General features: G+C 42.5%; 1 protein-coding gene across 5 annotated transcripts in view; it reads right to left on the bottom strand.

Moving 5' to 3' along the window:
• MYO1C (myosin IC) overlaps positions 1–12,984 on the bottom strand; it is a 55,462-nt gene that overhangs the window by 26,181 nt on the left and 16,297 nt on the right. Inside the window, exon 1 of one of the 5 annotated variants that reach the window (XM_075771296.1) lies at positions 3,997–4,295. The exons of 3 other annotated variants lie outside the window; for them this stretch is intronic. In XM_075771296.1, the coding sequence (XP_075627411.1) occupies positions 3,997–4,014 (18 nt within the window). In that variant the 5' untranslated portion in view covers positions 4,015–4,295. Of the gene's footprint in view, positions 1–3,996; positions 4,296–12,984 lie in introns of those variants that run through there. One more of the 5 variants, XM_010302298.2, reaches the window with a different exon arrangement.

Genomic DNA, 12,984 nt, shown 5'->3' with positions numbered 1-12,984 from the left:
GACCAGGAGACTTGCACTACAACGACCACAGGAAGCGGGTGCCGTATGGAAAGAGGCAGGCATCTTTATCTTGGTATCAAGTGAAAGATGATTGATCTGTGGGTTCCAGAAATAGTTACAAAGCCAGGAACGGAAGAACAGGCAAGAACCAAATGTGAGTGGGAAGGGAAATTCAGATTAGATTCTGGAAGACAATAAGAAGTCTGAACCAAGAGCGAACTTCTTGTGGGGAGGTGGCAGTTAAAACACATTTGTCTCCTGGATAGCATGACATGACATTCTTTACTGCTATGCCAAAGCTGCAGGAAGGAAAAAAAAGAAAAAAAAAAATCCTCTGATTTCTACTCCACTCTACACCCTGGGAAAGGGTTTGGACACGGCACGGGCTAGACAGCAAAGCAGACAAAAATTAACTGTTTTATCCAGGCCTCAGTTCCTGAGGTGCAGAACGGGATAGCTCTTCTTTCCTTTTACACGGAGAAAGCAATAATGAAAACAACTGAGGTGGACCTGGACCAAGGGATCTTAGTCAAGCACTTGCCAACTGCCAGCAAATCCCTGACCGACTGAAGTGCAGCCGCTCAGGATCCTCCTCCCTTTTGCCACACAAAGTTAGCTGCACAGTTTGGACACAGAAAACTGTTAGTCAAGAGCTGGGTTGGGAAGAGGGCTCCCCGAGAGGCAGCTCCCTATCTCATGTAAAAATCCTCTGCAACCAACCATATAGATCTAGCTGCGCTTCCTGAAGCCGTCTGAGCTCAGACAATAATTTATATGACCCAAATCTCATATATTGGACTTGTTTAAGGAAAAAAATGTAGTAACAAAATAAAATGTTTTATTTTGCTTTGAATTATATAAGCCCAATGAAGAGTGCAGTGTGTCCCACAAGGTGGTAAGCTGTTCTGAGCAGACGACTTGAGAAAAATCAGAACTGTCAGATCAAACTGGATCAAAACCAGATAACAACTCTGATGACACAGAGTAGTAGAGTTAAGGGAACAACTTCAACTTGTGAAAAAAGTTACCGTGTCAGCAGCTGCCACTCAAGGCCCATTTATAGCAGAATCAGTTTTTATTCTTGCTTCTTTTAGAGCAATACATAGCCAACAAAGGAATGTCTGGAGTCAGGGAGCACTTGCCCATGCTCAGAATCTGGTTCTCCCTCTCTGATGCTTCCCTCCTGATCCCAAAACACATGTTGAATATAGTTTTAACTATACACTATTCAAAAAATTATATTAAGGAGAAAGAATTGCTGCCGCCTCCACTAATTTCTGTAAACAATTTATTTTGAAGTCTTCCATATTTTAAGTAGGGACAAACTAGAATACATTAAAACATAGACTAATCAGAAATACAGGGTAAGCAAGCTTATTCCGCTTTCACAAAGATTTCCTATGTTCCCACTAGCAAATTGCCTAGAAGTTAAAGTTCTGCCTCCCTCACTCTCCAAACGACAGAACCATTTAATCTCCTACCCCCTAAAATGCAAAGCAGAATGGGAAATGTGAGAAATGTATCACACTGCGTGCATTATTTTAAGTATCTATTAAATGCACGTAGGTCGTGGGGAGTTAGAACTGTGAAAGCAAAAATTTAATCTTTTGAAAAACAATAATGCAGGGTGCGGATGTTGCTGCAATTAATTATGACTTGATATATTAATCAATGACATTTGACATTCGCAACATTTAGAATAGTAAGAATTCATCTAAGGAGCTCAAATGTAAATTAGAAATGCAAATTATGATGGACCATAAACCAAAGAAAACCATGGAGGTTTGCATGGCAAGCAGGTAATATATTTTTTTTCAATGTTTATAACATAATTATATTTTCTAAACTTTAGGTTTTTTGTTTGGTTTTGGTTTTTTGGGGGTGGGAGGAAGTAAGTTAGGAAAAAAGAGAAGCAATTAGCAATGAAAAGAAAAAGGCAATTATAAGACCTGGTTTGAAGGAGAGGAAAAACTTTTACCCCTAAGAGGGGATGCTGATATTTCAATCAACAAGCTAAAGATAAAACAGCAGTAAGAAAAAAGAACTAGGCAAACCAGAAAGATCACCAAGGCTGAAAAAGTAAATATGCTGAATTTCTATATTTAGGGAGCTGACATTTTTGCTCTTGAACAGATGATACAAGCTGTTGCTAGTTAGAGGATGTTGCTGATCACAGTACGCATAGCAGTACTACCTCTGACCTCAGGTCACAGGCCTGTGCATCCCACAGTAGCTCCAGAAGACAAATGGATAGCATAAAAAGCAAAAAAAAAAATCACATCACTGCCCTCCCAAGTAAGTTTTGCAATTCACTTCCAGATCAGACTGAACAGGTGAGGGGAGCAGAAACTCAAACACTGGCCTACAGGTAAGAATCATGGCATGCACTTGTTCTTCCAGCTTGTAGCAATGGGGTGCTGACCCTGCACCTCTGTTCACTGCTCTTTGATAACTGCTGTTGTATTCCCCTCTGGATTCCTACGCATCCTTTCATCTGTCAGTACCAATAGCACGGGTCTCACAGTCTTACCCTTGCAGCACTCTAGCCTTCCCCACGCCAGATGTTCCCACCTTCACTGGATTCCACACACCCCACACAACCATTTCAGACCATTATGTCTTTCACCGATAGTAAAACTTTCCAAACAGAACAAGCACTCCAGTGCATTCCCAGGGCATGTGAAGGGCACTTCCACACCCACATATTGTCTCGGAGAATATCAAGCACCACCCTAGACAACAGCACTGCTTGTCACACTTTCACGTATCACATCTCAAATCCTTTCTCTGTATCCACTGCTGTACAGAGGTTTGCTGGCTCCACCATCCTCCATGCCAACAGAAATCCAAGCACAAGTCTCTCGAGCACGATCATCTCCGCCTTCAAATGTGCTGCTGCAGGGAGGAACAAGGCAGGTCCTCCAGAAGCTCTGTGCTTCCCTTCATCACTAAGACCCTTTCTCAGACACTGGTCAGCACTAGCCTATTTGGGGAAAACATGCAAGGATCTCTAGACTGAGCAGGTTTGGGATAGTCCTGTCCCATGTTAAGTCTTCTTCAACAGTCAGAATGCTTAAATCTACAGACATGACGTTTTCAATCCTTGTCTTCCTAAATTTGGTAAGTTTACCAATTAAAGCCTTGAACATTCTTATCCAGACAAAAGCCCACATACGCTCTTTTTTATAACATTCCCTTGTTCTTGACCTCAACATCTTCCAATGTCAGTGAATTCCATGGCCCAATTATGTATTGTATGAAAATAATCTTTGCATCTCTGGTAACTTTTAACGTAACTGAATGTCCCTCTTCCTGTGTTATAACACAGAAAAAGGGAGCTCACGATCTGCCTTCTCTGTGGCGCTACTGTATATATTATTTTTTCCCCTCCCCTCTCACTCATCTCTTTTTCCAGGTAACAATCCTAGTCTTCTCAATCTTTTGCCACATATTCATTTTTCTAAGCTCCCAGTGGTTGTCCGGAAAGCAGTACGCAGACCCAGGCTTTCTGGTTGCCACAAAAACACGGACAAAGTTTTGCTAAACTAAATACACCCTGGAGGAACTGAGTGGCAATGAGTCCTTAAGCAGGTATTTCCTGCTGTCCCCATGGGTGGTAGTCACAGTGAAAGAAGCCCATGTCCCTGGGAAGGACACAAGCAGAGCCCAGCACCAGGACAGTACATTTACATCCTCATGCCCCTTCCACCCAAGCAAAAGCTCCACCCTTTCTTCTGTCCTAACGCAGCACACGGCTTTCCCCCTCTGTTCCCACTTTCTCAATTCCCACCTTGGCTTCCTTCTCAAAACATGGATCTCCCGGTTTTTTTAATCCTATTTCAACCCTTTCACCTAACTTTGCAAGGAAAGGGTCTTTCGCAAAGCAGGCTGAAGCATTTCACTTTCCCAAAGAAAATCTTAAAAATCTCCCTTCTTCTCGGACTAGATACACATCTGAAAGCTGCAAAACGACCAAAACAGTTGAATAAATCTTACCGCGCCTCTGAACTTCATTTCTGCCTCCTGCGAGCTCCCGCAGCACTTGCGGAGACTTAGTTTACGCTGCTGCAAAAAGCAGGAATCTGAGGACAAGTTCTCTCTTCTGTCAGTTGCTTTTTTTTTTTTTTCATGACATTTTCGGTGCAGTCACAACTCCCTCCCTCCCACCAGCTCCTACTGGAGCATCCTGGAGAGGGCGTTTTCCAAGGAGAGGGAGAGGAACTCTCCTCCCCTGCCAAAGAGAGACGACGTGCAGAGATCATGAGAGGCAGCCCAAGAGAAGTCAGCTGTCCTCTGCCTGCAGCCTGCCTGCGGAGTCCCCGCTGCCCGGTGACAAGGAGAAACGGAAAGAAAAGTAATCACAGGCACTGGAAAACCTGGTGCAGAGCCCAACGTGCAAAACCACAGCAAACAGGACAGGAAGCGATATGCTCCATTACGGCAAGTTTTTGCACTGAAACAGCAGCAGAGGTGATACTGAACCCACTTCCAACTCACCCCCAACCACAGCAAAATCTCCTGGGCGTACAATTACACTTGTAATCGCGCTCTCAACAAATCAAATGACCACAAAGACTCCGGGGTAAGACGTAGTTTGCCTTGTCTGCCCTTGCAGGGACTTAGCATATTGGCTCAGCATTTATTCCAGAAACATTTTGAGACATCCACCCTCAAAACACCCACTCTATCTGGAGGTCTCTGAGGTCCATATCACAAAGTAACCTGCACTACCAAGCAAGACCCTTCCTTGTAGGACACAGTCAAGCCACTGTTGCCCTTAGTTCTCCAGGCCTTGCAAACAGAAGTAGCACGTTTAGCTGTCTCTGAGGCCGTAAGGGTTTGGTCCCACACAAAAAACTTAATGGCCACAGCTAGACCAAGAGTGTAGAAAACCACCACCACCACCCAGAGTTAAGGGCATTCTGACCAAAATCAAAATGTGTATGCAGCCTTTGCTAGCATTAGGTGGAAAAATGAAAGGACGAGAAATGCAAATAGACACAAGCTGGAAAAAGGGAAATTCCAGTGAGATATTAGGAAATTTTTTTCACAATGAGTGCTGTCAAATACTGGAACAGGGGCCAAGAAGTTGTGAAACTCCATCCTTGGAGATATTTAAGACTCAAGCAGACAATGCCTGAACAACCTGATCTAAATTGTCCCTGCTCTGATGTGGGGTTGGACCAGAGATCTCCACAGGTCCCTCCCAACCTAAATTATTCTATGATTCTATTAATTATTTTGGTCCTCAACGGTCTAAGCTATGCATCCATCCTAAAATAAATTACCGGTATAGCAAATAAAGCTTTAGCTCTGTTACAGATAGCACACTGCCCTGGCAGAGGGCCCAATCCAAGTACAGTACCCTTCAGGTATTTCAGGTGACAAGTAGTTCATAGGAGCACACAAAGCTGCTATCTGGCAGCTGCACTGGAGGCAGGCCCCTGAAGGAGGTACCTCCTGCCCTTACCCTCCATTTCCAAGCATCAAGTGACTAAAAACATTAGTCAGTCATTTGATCTGACTTGTAGCAGCTAACGAAGAAGATAGGTGTCTGTCAGCAAGTCTCCCAACAGAGATAATGACAAAGCACATTGCCATCCATTTCTCCTTTATACCACTCTCCTAACAGACCCCTCTCCGAGGGGGACTTTACAATTAGCCAAGAACATGGCAAATGGCTACAAAATAAATGCAGGTTTATCCACAACATACAAGGTCCTGCACACGCACACAAGGCGAAGCACCCAGCTTTCACCTGCAGTCAGGAAGGTCTCAAACTTAGTCTAACACTACAAACTCATCAGCTGAATTTTCAGAGGTCATTTGCTCTAAAGGCATGCAGCCACATCTGCCCTGAGCAAACATGAGCCTGATCCAAACACCACCTAATTTTCCACAGGAAGCTTATCAAAATTAATGGGAATATAGTCTTTCCTGCTGTGCATGGTCTTCTGAAAAGAGACTACTGCAGGCTCTCTCTTGCATCTGCTCAAATACTTCTGAAATTCACGTTATCACACTGAAGTCACTATCACACAATGTCAGCTATCATCACCAGTTCACTACCGTAAGCAGGTGAACAGAGGTGGCAAACTGAATAATACCCTTTTGTCATCATAAGATCCTTTTGGAGGATATTATTTATTTTATCTTATTTTCACTTTCCTTTTCTAAGCACGGAAGGCTTTTTTCCTGATTATAGGATAAAGACAAAAGTAGAAATAAACCAATTCCCTTTCTCCAAAAGGCTCTTTGGCCTTTAGGTGTATTAGTCTCAGATCAGATATGCTTGCAGGACCCCAGGCAGCATACAGCACCACTGAGTAAGCCCTACTCTACCTATCTGTCCAGAACCAACATTACAAATATCTCAGTTGTTGGAATCCATTTAAAGCGGTCCCTTGTGGCAGTCACCCAAATGTTGCAGCACCAACAGGCAGATTTTCTAACCATTGAACACACAGACCCATGAAATCATTCCCAAGCTCAACTGCTGATATTTCATGACTGGCACTATCTGGAGTCAGCTCTGCTTAAAGAGGGTTTGGTGGTGGTGGTGGGTTTCTTATCAAAATGCATACTTTTCAAATTCTATTACAGAAAGGGTAAAGTCAAGCTTCAAAGTAAAAAGATTTAAAGTAAAAAAGGTAAAAAGCTTTAAAGTGAAGCAAGTAAAGTAAACCAAGGCCATGCATGGCCACTACTCAGACAGGAGGCTATTTAAAACCAACATAGCAGATGTTGTCAGTGGTTTGGTGCAGCACTCCCCTCTAATTAGCTCTGCCCCAAGGCATTGATCCCAGAGATCCTGCGCTGTGGTGGGCATCATTTGCCACAGGAAGACAGTGCCAACGGTCGCAAGGATTTGTGATAAAGTCTGGGTAACCGTTCTGAAGAGAGTGGTGGTGCCACCAGCTCTTCCGCCCTCATTAGATTCCATTTTGAAAAAATTATTCGTAGTACCTCTCAATTCCTGCACAACTCTATTTGGCATGATTTTTATTCACTTCTTATTGTCAACCAACTGAGGAGTTAGGTGAATTTTTAACGGAGGCAGCCTCAGGACATATTTCAGAGATGTGTTTAGCATTGGTTTATGTCAGAGCATTGAAAGAAACAGACAACACTCCAAAGCCCTGCTCAGCACAGGAGTACAGGTAAGATCAAAGGTAATATAAGCTACAGTTCATGAACTGAGCCACATTAGCCATTACTAAATCACAACACGAAGCCCTGAGCCAGGAGTTTTCCAAGTATAATTAGAACTGTAGCCTGGTGGCTCTGATTCTTCAGGAAGAGAATGTCAGTTCTCCATCAACATTCCTCAAATCAGCCTAGTTGTAGCCAAACAACACACAAAGTCAATAAAATTCATGTTATAATTTTAAGTTATGTATTGGCACAGAGTTATCTTCATATTAACAACTCCACCTTTCCCCTAGTTTACACCTCCTAACACTTCTCAGAACACATCTCATCATTGAAAATGCCACATAAGAGGTGAATATACAAGAACCCAATATTCGGAAGTACATTCTTACATATTTCCCTTGGCTTTTTTATGCAGGAGAAACCTTTTATTTATTTATTCACTATGAAGACCTTTACTCAAAATGTTGGGTTTTTTTCTGTAGCCAAACTACTGCCCAGCTCTTGTTGGCAAGGAAAACACTCCTGCCTGTGAGTTAGCCTAAATTGGGAGGGGAAAACAATAACTGGAAAGCAGAGATAACCAACATAATTTTGATTTAAAAGATCTTGATCCCAAGCTATTAAGGTGATAAAACCAGGCTCTTCCTTTCCAGCAACAGAGCCCAGCCCTTGTCTGTGATTTCTGCTGAGGATGGCTGGCTAGGTCTGTATCACTACTACAGGCAACTACAGGCAGAGGTATGAATCAAGTTTTCCAGGACTCACCAGTCAGAAGTGACTCACGTAAACCCTGGATTAGAGCACTGGGATTGCTCTGCTTGTTGCTGATAAGCAGCTGATTCCCTGCATACAATTTCACATTCAAAGCAAGGGGACTGGAAACCTTTCCTGTCAGCCCTGCTCCGACAGGCTCACAGAGCAGTGCGTGACTTGATAAGCTACACCCGCAAGCAGTGGCTCTACTGAAAAAAAAAAGGAGTTTGGCCCCATAAAACTGGCATCAGCAAATCAGTCTTCCCCTCTGCTTTGCGGATTCCACTGCACAATATAAATCTGGAGGTAAGAGGCGCTGGCTTGGGCTTACGCTATTCAAAAAAATCAACGTGGATCACATCTACGTTATTCCAAAAGCAAAAGCTGTCAAGGTCATCTATCAATGCATATCTTTTTTTTTTCCCCTGGATTTTTATAATATTCATTATTTCTGCCTTGCAAAAGAACTACAGAATAACACACATTCCATAATTAGAAAGCACTTGGCAAAGATACCATGGGAAACAAACCACCCTAAACAGGCCAGGAATTTGAGAGTCCTTCCTCTTGCAGGTCAGAGGAACATCTTAAATAAAAATAGAAATTTCTTTAACCTATCACACGTGTTCTGCTGCCCAAACTATACTGATTTAAAACTGATTAAAATGCCTCGCATTCCTAAGACACCCTATAGCAGAAACTGAACAACATTTTGCCCATTGCTTAGGAAAAAAGCCCTGTTCCAGCAGAGGATGAACATCTGACTGCACGATAACTGGATAAATCAACATCCTGCCAAAGAACCAATACTAAATATTGTAACAGGTTTGATAAGGCAGAACCTCTTCCCCATACCATCAGCTCTGCTAAGAATTGTCTGGTTTCTACCTTCTTTTTGTTTGTATTAATGCATCTCCTCTTTCCCCATGCAGAGAGTAGCCAGCCGTCCCCCAAACAAGTAGTTAGGAAGAGAAACTGCACATAGGGCACTGGTCACTGGAGACACAACATTGCTGGTCAGTTATGAGACTGAGACCTCTAAAGGTTAAATCAAAAGCCCATTCTACTCACTCAAAAGGTGTCTCAAGATGGTAAAGTTCCTTAACTTTACTGCAAACTTCATGACATCACCAGTTCTCCAAATTCTCCAATTCTCTGTGAAGGTGTCTGCACAATTATAGACAAAAGCTTAAAAACATGATAGGTGTGGCCAAAAGGGTTCAAAAACCAGAAGACAAAGAGTATTTAAATTACTATTTTGGATTCTAATTTATGCTTTGTAATGCCTAAAACTGTCAATACTGGTTTTGTTTGTTTCAAGAAAGGTTCAACAGTGAGAACACTAAACATCTCTTCTTCCCAAGCTCAGTTCTTCACAAATAAACAATAATATTACAAAAAAAAATGGAATATTACAAAAAATGAAGAAGGAGATGCACACCTCTCCTTGGACTCACTTTCTCTGTAAGTGCTATTTACTATTTTGACACCTCTGATGCTAGACGCATTTGAGAAACAGCAGGTTAAAAAGCACATACACAGCACTCGTATTTAGTTATGGCTTCTGCACACATACAATAATTCTGGGTCTATGACGTGAGTGAAAACTGTAACTGGGTTAATCTAACAAATTAAGATAAATTTTCCTTGTTGTTGCTCTCTGCTGAACCAATGAAACAGAAATGGATGACTGGCTTTGACAGTGACCATCAGAACAAAGTCCCACTTTATCATTACCAGATGCCCTTAATACGTTGCCAGTTTGTCTCATGCACGTGGCTACCCTCGCTGCGTCCCACTCGCGCTGCCCTGAGTTACGGCTCTGTTGGGTGTTTTACTGGGCTGCAAGACAGCCGCCTCTTCAGCTGATTTTACAAACACACTCGACCCATTCTGAATCCAACAGTAATTGTTGAACTAACTTCAATAGCAAAGAGTTTAAAAACAACAATTAATTCAATTTGATTGCTTTGCCCTTACTTTGATACAATCATTTTAAGCAGGTCCCCTGCAGAGTCTGTGGCAAGAAGAAGAGGAGCCGTTTTGAGGGAGCTGTTAATACAAACAGCCTGACTCAGCCCAGCTGATGCACATTCCTCCCAACTGACTTTCTAAACAGTCACTCCCAGTGGCCAGACCTACATCTTCCTTTTAAGGGGAAAAAATGTTTTCACAGGAAAAATTAAGTGTTCAAAGCCTGCACATATCTCTGTGCTTTCAGTGACCAATCTCTCCTTTAAAAACATGCTCTTGTTGCACGCTAAACAAAAACTTATCCCTCCTTAATATGTAATTGTTCCTCTTTTTTAACACAGCCATTAGCTTTCTATCCATACCCTAGCAGACCCAGGTGAAATATCCTGTCACACTATTTTTCACACAAGCCAACACAAAAAAGAGAATTTGTTTTCCTAAGCCTTTGGATGACTAAACCCGAGAGAGAAAAAGATGGCAGAGAAAGAACAGGCAGAACTTACAGGCTGCAGCCAACACTTCACAGCTCACATTGGTGGCTGACAGTTCCTATTCCTTCAAATTTCTTTTTCTGCATTTCTCAAAAGAGGCTTAGTGCTAGAAAGGGATTAAGACTGGAAAGCATATCATAACAAAAACTTCTTGTTCTACCGACACTAGATAAGGAAAGAGTGAGCACTGGTGCTTTGCCTGCATGTTAGATGAAGGAAACAGGATTTCCCTGTGCTACTCCCTGAGCAAAGATCCCAAGGAAATGTTTCTAATAATAGGAAATTACTATATAAGGCCAGATCAGCACTAAACTGTTTGCAGTCTGGAAAAGAAGAACATACAAGAGGACCGAGAAGGGATACAACTGGCAGAGCAACTCTTCACACATCAGTACACTTCAGGAAGGCCTAAGGTTCCTCTCCATAGAGACGGGCAGCACTTAACCTGTGACTCTTCTCTCCTGAGCAGAGAGGGGCCTCTCCCACAGCCCAAAATAGAAAACTAAATGTACAAATTAGAACTGCTCTGTCCTTTTTCTATCATGCCCTTGCTTTTCTTCATGGGAGGAAAAAGAACAGGCTTTAAAACCTACAAAATAGCACCTGCAAAGCGAGGCTGAGCACATCTCTGATACGGAAAGGGCAGGAACAGACACAGCCGCATCCTAAAGCATGACGTGGCCAGTGCTAACGCAGAAGGAAGGCTGACAGCTCCCCTGCCTGCCCTTCCCGGGCAGGAGATCCATCGAGCACAACTGCTTGCTGCTGCGTTTTGTGAACTGGACAGCTCTCTTGCTCATTCTGTAAAGATGTTGGGCACCTGTGGAAGGAGCCATTGAACTTAATTTTCAAAGCGTTCCCACATGACTGTATGTATTAATGTCTTGCAGGCCAATAGTTTTAGCAGCAGTTGCATGCAACTACAACGTGCTGTGCATGTCTTAGCAAAACTGTCAGACTGACTTCTGTCTGGAGCTGTAACTGTAGCTCCAACATACACTTTTTGCTATCACTTCAACAGCCACAAAACCTGCAAGCCCAGTTAAAGGCAGATTTTCCTCCTTCTTATACAAATGAAAGGGAGTTCCTACAACAATGCTCACAAAGACCTCGTTTGGATAAAGTGATACAACTGGAACATTTCCCTGTGATCCTCAGACAGAGGTATCTTTCAATCTCTGCTCTGTCTTTGGATAAGGCCGGAAGCTTTCACCTCCCAGAGCAGAGAAGCTTGCTGAGCGAACACAGTCTGACACAGACCCATAGCTGCCACAGAAATGAGTACAATATACATTCCTAGACGTGTTTATCACCTAGACTTTTTTCTGACAGCAATAGATATATGTGACAAAATGCACAAATAATTTTGTATCCGTAGCCCTGCTACACCTTATCTCTCTTCTCCCTACAAATGCAGCCCCTGCAGTTACACACAGCTTCTAGGGGAACTTGAGGCCAAATCCCAGCCAAGATTTTCAGTGTGTTAGCTGCTAAGACCTCCTTGAGCTGAAATGGTCACTTTGCCACAGCAAAATTCAGCTGAGAGCCTTAAAAAAAAAAAAAAAAAAAAATCAAGCTAGGCTACCCTTATGAAAGATTTAACGATCAGACAGTAATACAAAGTTTTGACAGCAGAAGCACTATTCCACATCACAGCATCAGGAGCTTCACAGCCCCGATGAGGACACGGGTGAGATTTACAATTCCCTACACAGTTCCAGAGGATTGCTCCAGTGTAACCATGCTCTCAGGTATGTTCTTCATGGTTGCTCATACCCTGCCCATGTCCCCATACCACCTGGCCAGAAAAGGGTGTGCACTCAAGGGTGTGTTAAGCTTTCCAGGGCATACAGCAATTCTGTCCCAAGAGGATGTTTCATATTTGACTTGTGGTCAGTGCTATCTGAAAGTTAGTTTTGGAAAACATGTTTTGAGAACTAGCTCCCTGTGCATTTAAGTCAGTATGAAGTCTCAACTTTAAGCCTAGACCCTAACACTGTTGTCTACTTATTTTTCATGCCAAGTCAAAGGATGCAGTCAGTAAGTTTTGTTCAGTTTCAAAAAGGCTGATCCAGGAGAAGATATTTGTCTTGGCTCTAAAAAGTGAGAAGAATTGCAGGTACGAGACTAGGAGTCTGGAAGCAGAGATCGGCCATCCCTACTAATGTTATACTGATAGGATCCCAAATTTCCCCCATGCCACCATTGATAATCGTAAAATTCTTCTCTAGAGGAATTGTCCATTTAGAACTGCTGACACCAAACCAGTAAGTTTAAGCTGCTTTATTTTCTTTAGTGGCTTAAATCTGAAACCTAGGGAAGGCTATGTAAATGACATTATTCTTAATTGTGTCAACACATGTCATTTTACAGAAAACCAAATAACAGATTTATCTACTATATCAGACTGCTTTAAAGGAAACAACTTGACTGACCTGTCCCTATGCTCTCCTTTTTTCTTTTAATTGACAACTTTCATCAATGCAGTTTTGCATTAAAACAAACCACACCCAAAACCAGACCATTTGGTACTGTGAAAAATAGTTCAAAAAGGAAATACCTCCCTGCAAAACAGAAAAATGGAATTGTTTCTTTCAGTTAATGTGAAGCT

Source organism: Balearica regulorum, chromosome 19 (genome assembly GCF_011004875.1).
Source record: "Balearica regulorum gibbericeps isolate bBalReg1 chromosome 19, bBalReg1.pri, whole genome shotgun sequence".
Lineage (NCBI taxonomy): Eukaryota > Metazoa > Chordata > Aves > Gruiformes > Gruidae > Balearica > Balearica regulorum.
Note: the sequence above shows the minus strand (reverse complement) of the source record. Positions and strands in the feature narration are given on the sequence as shown.